Source organism: Haliotis cracherodii, unplaced genomic scaffold, assembly GCF_022045235.1.
Source record: "Haliotis cracherodii isolate W230 unplaced genomic scaffold, xgHalCrac1.p SCAF_9, whole genome shotgun sequence".
NCBI lineage: Eukaryota > Metazoa > Mollusca > Gastropoda > Lepetellida > Haliotidae > Haliotis > Haliotis cracherodii.
The window spans coordinates 40,252,838-40,260,415 of NW_027266343.1; the positions used below are offsets into that span (position 1 = coordinate 40,252,838).

The window sequence follows — 7,578 nt, forward strand, 5'->3', positions numbered from 1 at the left end:
ACTCACATCTTTTGCATTTAATTCACGCTAGCATTAATTTCAAGATCGACAGTATTTACTACACAGTCACAGGGTGCATCCTGTCATCTATACCCTACGTACTGACCACTACAAACAATATAGATGGCTTCATGTTAGTGACAATAGTCACATATCATAACGGCATGTTTACTTCATCAAACATATGACAACACAGTAAAAGTATGAATACCTACTCTACACATGGCTAGGGTGTACGAAGCACCAAGTTCGGGACTACAACTAGTGCAAGTACTCAGTAGTTAACGCCATGCTAACTGTCCTGTTAACAAACATACAGCTACCACAGTAAAAGTATAAATACCTACTCTACACACGGCTAGGGTGTACGAAGCACCAAGTTCGGGACTACAACTAGTGCAAGTACTCGGTAGTTAACGCCAAGCTAACTGTCCTGTTAACAAACATACAGCTACCACAGTAAAAGTATGAATACCTACTCTACACATGGCTAGGGTGTACGAAGCACCAAGTTCGGGACTACAACTAGTGCAAGTACTCGGTAGTTAACGCCATGTTAACTGTCCTGTTAACAAACATACAGCTACCACAGTAAAAGTATAAATACCTACTCTACACACGGCTAGGGTGTAGGAAACACCAAGTTCAGGGCTACGACTAGTGCAAGTTTATCTAGCAAGTTAACGCCATGTTAACTGTACAGTTAACAAACATACAGCTACCACAGTAAAAAAATGAATACACATGGCTAGTTTGTACGAAGCATGTTTCAATATATACAGTGGTAGCACTAAGATACCTTTGTTGAACAGGTCAAAGTCATCTACGGGTGCCAAGCCAACCTATATCTGACGGTAATATAACTCTCATTTTCTCAAAATAAAATAAAATAAAATATATTCTTGTCCTGATAGGAAGATCAATAAAGGAATCAACATTGCAGTTGCAATAAGGTGTAATGGATACTTTTGGCATCCAAAAGAAATATTTTAGAGACAACAAGAGTTGATCGATATGGCCCGTCTAAGGTATCACATTAGGGCCACATCTACAGGATAACAAAATTAAGGCAACTGCTTTCAAATTAAATTTGGTGATTTTGAAACAACAACATTATGCTGTTGTAGTTATGGTGTCAAGCAACAGGTTTGTGTTATCCCGCAGATCCTGACCTATGTTATTAGCACATCTTCATCTCCTTGCCTGTCACACTCCCCAATCCTCCGATACATCAGGGCCACATGATTATCTCCCCTTGCATTCTTCCGATGCTGCATGAGAGCCAGTAGAATACCAGCACCAACTCCGAAGCAGAACGTGAGAGTGATGACAGTTCCTGCAATGATCCACTGCTTGTTGCTGCTGTTGTTGGACGATCGCTGCTTGCTCTGCTGTTTGACTGGCCATGATGGGATGTAACACTTGTTCCGGCTACAGCAGCACATCTCCTCCGTCCTGTTGGTCGTACCCATGGGTACCTGAGTAGTGATGACAACAGTCAGCAGTGAATATGGTTTTATGACAATTTTTTTCAATATTCTAGGCTTAAAAAAAAATTGGTTCTCAGGCAATAACTTTAAAAAATATAATACAGGTGGGCGGTGTTTGGGTTTTTTTTGTTGCTCGTTCAAACTAGTATTTAACCAAATAAACAGTTGTGTACCATCAACATGGGAAAGGGCCTCCCTACATGCATACGAACAGGCATACAAACTGCCGCCCTGAGATGCATGTAAAGGGAAGTAACTTCATTAGGCTTCACATTTTGGTGTCTATGTGGGGAACCATCCCTCGGTATTTGAAGCAAACACTTCACCCACTTGGCTATCCCACTGCCCAGTTATGACAACACCAGTGAAGATCCGAGTTAGAATAGGTCTTCAACAACCCATGCTTGCTAGTTTCTAACATTGACAACAAATGGATTATTACAAGCTGGGCTTACTGGATCAGGAGGGATTTTATGAGACCAGTTGCCAAAGTCACAAACAATAAACTTAATAGTTTTCAAGAACTTATATCACTAAACTGAAATTCATTTCAAAGGTTTATTTTGTGAAACTCAATCTCATATTCATGTTTATGACGTTTTAACAAAGGAAATAGCTTTGTTTGTATCATTATATACAAAACATTATGCCAAGCTTCCTTGGAAACTGCTGACGTACCAAACATTATGCCAAGCCTCCCTGCAAACTGCTGACGTACCAAACATTATGCCAAGCCTCCCAGGAAACAGCTGATGTACCAAACATTATACCAAGCTTCCCTGGAAACATCTGACGTACCAAACATTATACCAAGCTTCCTTGGAAACAGCTGATGTACCAAACATTATACAAAGCCTCCCTGGAAACATCTGATGTACCAAACATTATGCCAAGCCTCCCTGGAAACAGCTGATGTACCAAACATTATGCCAAGCCTCCCTGGAAACAGCTGATGTACCAAACATTATGCCAAGCCTCCCTGGAAACATCTGATGCCAAGCCTCCCTGGAAACAGCTGATGTACCAAACATTATGCCAAGCCTGCCTGACACAGCTGATGTACCAAACATTATGCCAAGCCTCCCTGGTAACAGGTGATGTACCAAACATTATTCCAAGCTTCCCAGGAAACAGCTGATGTACCAAACATTATGCCAAGCCAGCCTGACACAGCTGATGTACCAAACATTATGCCAAGCCTGCCTGGAAACAGCTGATGTACCAAACATTATTCCAGGTTTCCCAACTAACAGCTGATACAACAAACACTGTGGATGACCTACCTGCTTGCAGTTGCTGTTATTAGCAACTGTGATGCCATTTTGTTGGCAGTAAGAGAAGTTATCACAGAAATACTGAGTCACTCTCTTCCCATCCTGCTTCCAAGTGGCCCGACCACAAACAGGAACTTTACAGACTTCAAGACTGGCTGTTGAAAAAAAAGAAATTCAACTACAAAAAGAACAAAGAGGTAGAATTAATGTTTAACGAGCCAAACTATTTTTCCGATCAACAAATTATAGAAATGTGTCAGTATTCGGTTGAGTGAGTAGAGTTTTACACCAGTTCACCAATATTACATAGGGCTGGGACGGGTAACTCGGGTACCTGGTTCGGGTGGGTCCTAAGTAGTAGCAAATGCAAGTGAAATGAGAAGTGGAATCTGATTGGTCATTTGGAAGGACATAGAAGGGACATAACTTGTAACAATCAAGCCCAGAAATTCCCGTCATGTTTGTCAAGGGTGGAAACTGGATTTTTGTAGTCAGTTAACTCCCTTGCCTCGGGAAGATGTGTGGTGACACACACCAACTGGGCGTTAGAGACTTTCCTCTGGTTCTGGGACATAATAACCACGTGTCAGTGTGTATAACTACAGTCTCAGTGCTCGATGCATCAGTGTCAGTGTGTATAACTACAGTCTCAGTGCTCGATGCATCAGTGTCAGTGTGTATAACTACAGTCTCAGTGCTCGATGCATCAGTGTCAGTGTGTATAACTACAGTCTCAGTGCTCGATGCATCAGTGTCAGTGTGTATAACTACAGTCTCAGTGCTCGATGCATCATGTCCTGCTGTCCTCACCTGTGGGTCTGAGAGTGATGTTGCTCCCAGAGTAGCAGATTTGTTGCTGCGGAGGAATGCCCTGAATGTGGATGTTGCACTGGCTGGTGTTGCAACAGTAAACATCTCCATGGAGACCTTTGTATGTCACCTGCAACACAACAACCCCTCCTCATCAGCAACTTAGCATGCTTATATTTTTAAAGCATTTTTACATTTTTTGTGAACATGTTAAAGATTGCATAAAGATTTTTAAAAGATATTTCATTTAAAGATGTTTTAAGATTTTACATTTTATGTAGTCAGCTGTATTCAGGCCATCTCATAACATCATACCATATTTCATTAAATAAACGCCAGTTAAACGGTAGTTAATTTATCATGGATCCTAATGGTGCATGCTTACTAGCCTATTATAAATATGTCATACCGAAAACGTTTCTTGTTCTTTGTTCTACTTTTATGACACATCAGTTAGGACTGATTGATGCTGATATTCCGAGTTCGATAAAACAAAGTACCCGTCATTAGCGACTCAAGGGCAGGCAACTCTATATTATCGTGGTATGGCTATTTTGTGGTATGATACGTGTGGAATATGTGCTTTACATCACTTCCTGTTTTGGATTATGCATAATCAGTATGCATAGGGCATAAGTTTGGTCAAGCGACTTTGTCCAAACATTTAGGTTCTTTTCTAATTAATTTTGAATGGAGGTAGGGGTAATTCCACTTCAAAATCATTCCAGAAACTATCATAAAGAAGTTAATGTGTATACTTACGAGTAGCTGTGAAATAGTGCAACAAGTCCTGTATTTGATCAAGTGGTGAAATATTGTGCCTAGATTTGCATTTAAGTAAACAGTCAACAGGGTGTGTGGATTACGAGATTGACCAATGCCATGATAAAATAGAGTCATACTATACTTCATGCTGTCCATACTCACATTGAACAACCATCCACTTTTCATGCCTTTACACAACCCAGGATGGTCACAAGAGTAGTTGGCGTACATGCTGATTTCATATGTCTTCTGTCTTGCCACAATCTCGGTGTGCTTCATGTACCTGAAGATCATGCAGTGTGCAACTTTACTGATGGACACAGCTGCCCCCGCCGTTGAGTGAGTCAAGTTCTGTGGTGGTTGTAGCGTTGTAGCGGCACCATTCTCTCGGGACACAATGTTAGCCAAGCTCACTTTTCCTGATGCACATGTTTCATTCATCAGTGATGCATGAGATTCAATATCACCATACCAACAGTAGGATACAGATGCACTGTAAAACAAACAACTAATTCAAAATTTATGACACTACATTAACATTAAGGCTGGGATGAGTCCAAATTTACTACCTGGGTACCCACCCCCATATTACCCGACTCTACCCGGGTACCCGCTGTAGGTCTCAAGGTCCAAATGTCTGATTGGGAATAGTTTCACCGTAGCCCTGGCAAAATTTATTTACACTCGTATAAACAGATTTGGTCATACACACACTGAAGTTGACTGAAGTTATCTTTATTCAAACATACAATGTTAGAAGGAATGTTTGCATAAAGAGAGAAAGAAATGCAAAAATTAGTCATAACCATAGAAATCTAGATATCACATGACCATGATAGCAATCAAACATTGTTTGCTTGTTGTTTTACACCACACCCAGCAGTATTCCAGGTACAAGACATAATAACAATACTGCTGATGATATCCTGCAATGAATATGTTACACATGCTGTTATAATTCTTCATGACATTATTACCCTGAGAATTCAATTTACTCTCTGACTGAATAGAGATGTACATGATGTACTCCATACTAAGCAACAGATATTGTTTTATGACGAACATTTTTTTTATGAAATGCAGTTGCAGCCCAACTCTCACATGTTCCAGCAACTAGTGTGTATGGTTTTACGCCGCTTTTAGCAATATTCCAGCAATATCACAGTGGGGGACACCAGAAATGGGCTTCACACATTGTACCCATGTGGGGAATCGAACCCGGGTCTTCGGCTTAACGAGAGAACGCTTTAACCACTAGGCTACCAGACTGCCCCGTTCCAGCAACTAAAGAACATGCTGAACTGTATGACCTCAAATACCAAAAACAGCAGAAAAGTTCACTGTAGCCTACATATTATGACATACATTAACATGTTAAAGTGGCATTTTAAAAGCTGTTGTAACATTGAAGTAATTTAAGCTGACTTTCAATGAGACGTTTCAGTAAAGATGCTTGTACCTTTATCAGGCAAGTGACATACATGCAAAATATAATTAAGTATGTTAAATTGCTCAAAGCATTCGGTGGAATAAGAATGAATAACTTAAGGTAGTAAACAGGTAAAGGTAACAAAAACTAAATTAACGTTATGAGATTAGATCGTAAATGAAAACGATGTCACTGAACCAATTAGTGTGCCGTCGGTAACCTGCGGTCTACGTATTTCCGAGTCTGACTGCATTCCTGATGTTAGCTTATGTCCAGCCTCCAGGCAGTCAAGGTATCGAAACCTAATTTTTAGGCCTATATGCTTTCAGAATGTTCAGTGTGGGATTTTCTGGAGCAGTCGTACCGCAATCATTACAATCAAAACACGATGTTAAAATGATCTGCGCTTCATTCATATTATTTAAAATGGTAAATATCGAAACTTGCCTTGTGAAGGCGAATGCAAAGATCCAAATTCCAAATGTCAAAAACGTAAACAGGTTCCATTGACCTGCCATTTTGACCGCTTACTACATAAATAAAATTGATCGTGGAGTTAACTCCCTTTGAATTATTGACCCATCCACAGCTGTAATCAACTCATAAAATGAATACTGTTCTGAAAACCAAGTAATTTACAGGAATATCAATGCATACGTTTCTGCTTTGACGACTCTCTTATTAAAACACAATTCGCCATAGTGTGGTATTTTTTTAATATTGTATGTGGCATAGTACCTGGATCAATTTAACCGACAACGTCCAAAATACGTTTTCACTGTTATTTGTTTTCATCGATGCTTAAGCACCATATCAATCGCTGGATTATCTGGTCCAGACTCGATTATTTACAAAATAAACCACAGTCATAGAGCTGGAATATTGCTGAGTGCGGTGTTAAACAAAAACAATTCAGATGACAGAAGACAACATCTCTATAGGTTTGTCAATATCCACACGCATCTGAACCATTTACATTCTATTGATGTGAGCGGAGAAAGAACTAAGTACTGTAAGAGTCTTCCAAAAAGATTCTCTTGGAGATGGAATTACAATAAATCACTGACATCACTTGTTTGGGAGGCATTTAGAAGTTTGAGTAATAAGTAAGGATAAGACATCTTAAATTTTTTATTACAATTTAGGAGCGACGTTTCGATGTAGGCTCTAACACTGTTATCAAGCAGAGTATGGGTTGACAAGTGGATCGGGTTGTCAGACTCGTAGATGCATGTCAATGTATCCTGATTGCGTTGATCGATGCTGATGATGTCAATCCCTGGATCGTCTGGCCCAGACTCGATCATTTACATGCTGTCGTCATATAGCTGGAAAATTGCTGAGTGCGGTGTTAAACAACACACAAAATATAATATTATTATAAAAGTTATTTTCTACCAAAAAGTAGGTGCTTAACTTTTACGAGCGCTTCCAGGATTGTAGATTTCCAGCTTTCGGCAATATTATAACAGTAAACATTTCTGAGCAGTGTTCCAAATAAGTTCCTGCCCATAGGCCCGTGGCTGGTAGATCTTGTGTCGGGCCCGTAGTTTGAAATTTGCACGGGTCCTCATGGCCTGCAGTAAATTTACGTGTCGATTTATTTGTCACAGCAGAGACCATATATAATCTATTATATGGTCTCTGGTCACAGTAAGCTGCAGTTGTTGTTGTTTTCTAATTGAGGGCCTGAAGAGTTTGGTCAGGACCTGCAGGTTCTAAAGTAAGTGGGTCCTGGTGGCAGTCAGACACAAGTGTTTGTTTTTTTGTTAAAGATAGATTTTTGGTTGTGGCGGTTGTATCTTTGGCT

At 40.0% G+C, this 7,578-nt stretch overlaps 1 protein-coding gene across 1 annotated transcript; it reads right to left on the reverse strand.

The window, feature by feature from the left end:
* Positions 1-439: 439 nt before the first annotated feature.
* On the reverse strand, positions 440-6,286 carry LOC139452463 (uncharacterized). The gene is made up of 5 exons (XM_071233953.1): positions 6,216-6,286; positions 4,502-4,832; positions 3,575-3,704; positions 2,774-2,919; positions 440-1,478 (listed from the first exon to the last, which is right to left on the reverse strand). Exons 1-5 carry the CDS (start codon positions 6,284-6,286, stop codon positions 1,173-1,175), a joined length of 984 nt encoding a protein of 327 aa, XP_071090054.1. The 3' UTR covers positions 440-1,172.
* Positions 6,287-7,578: the final 1,292 nt, after the last annotated feature.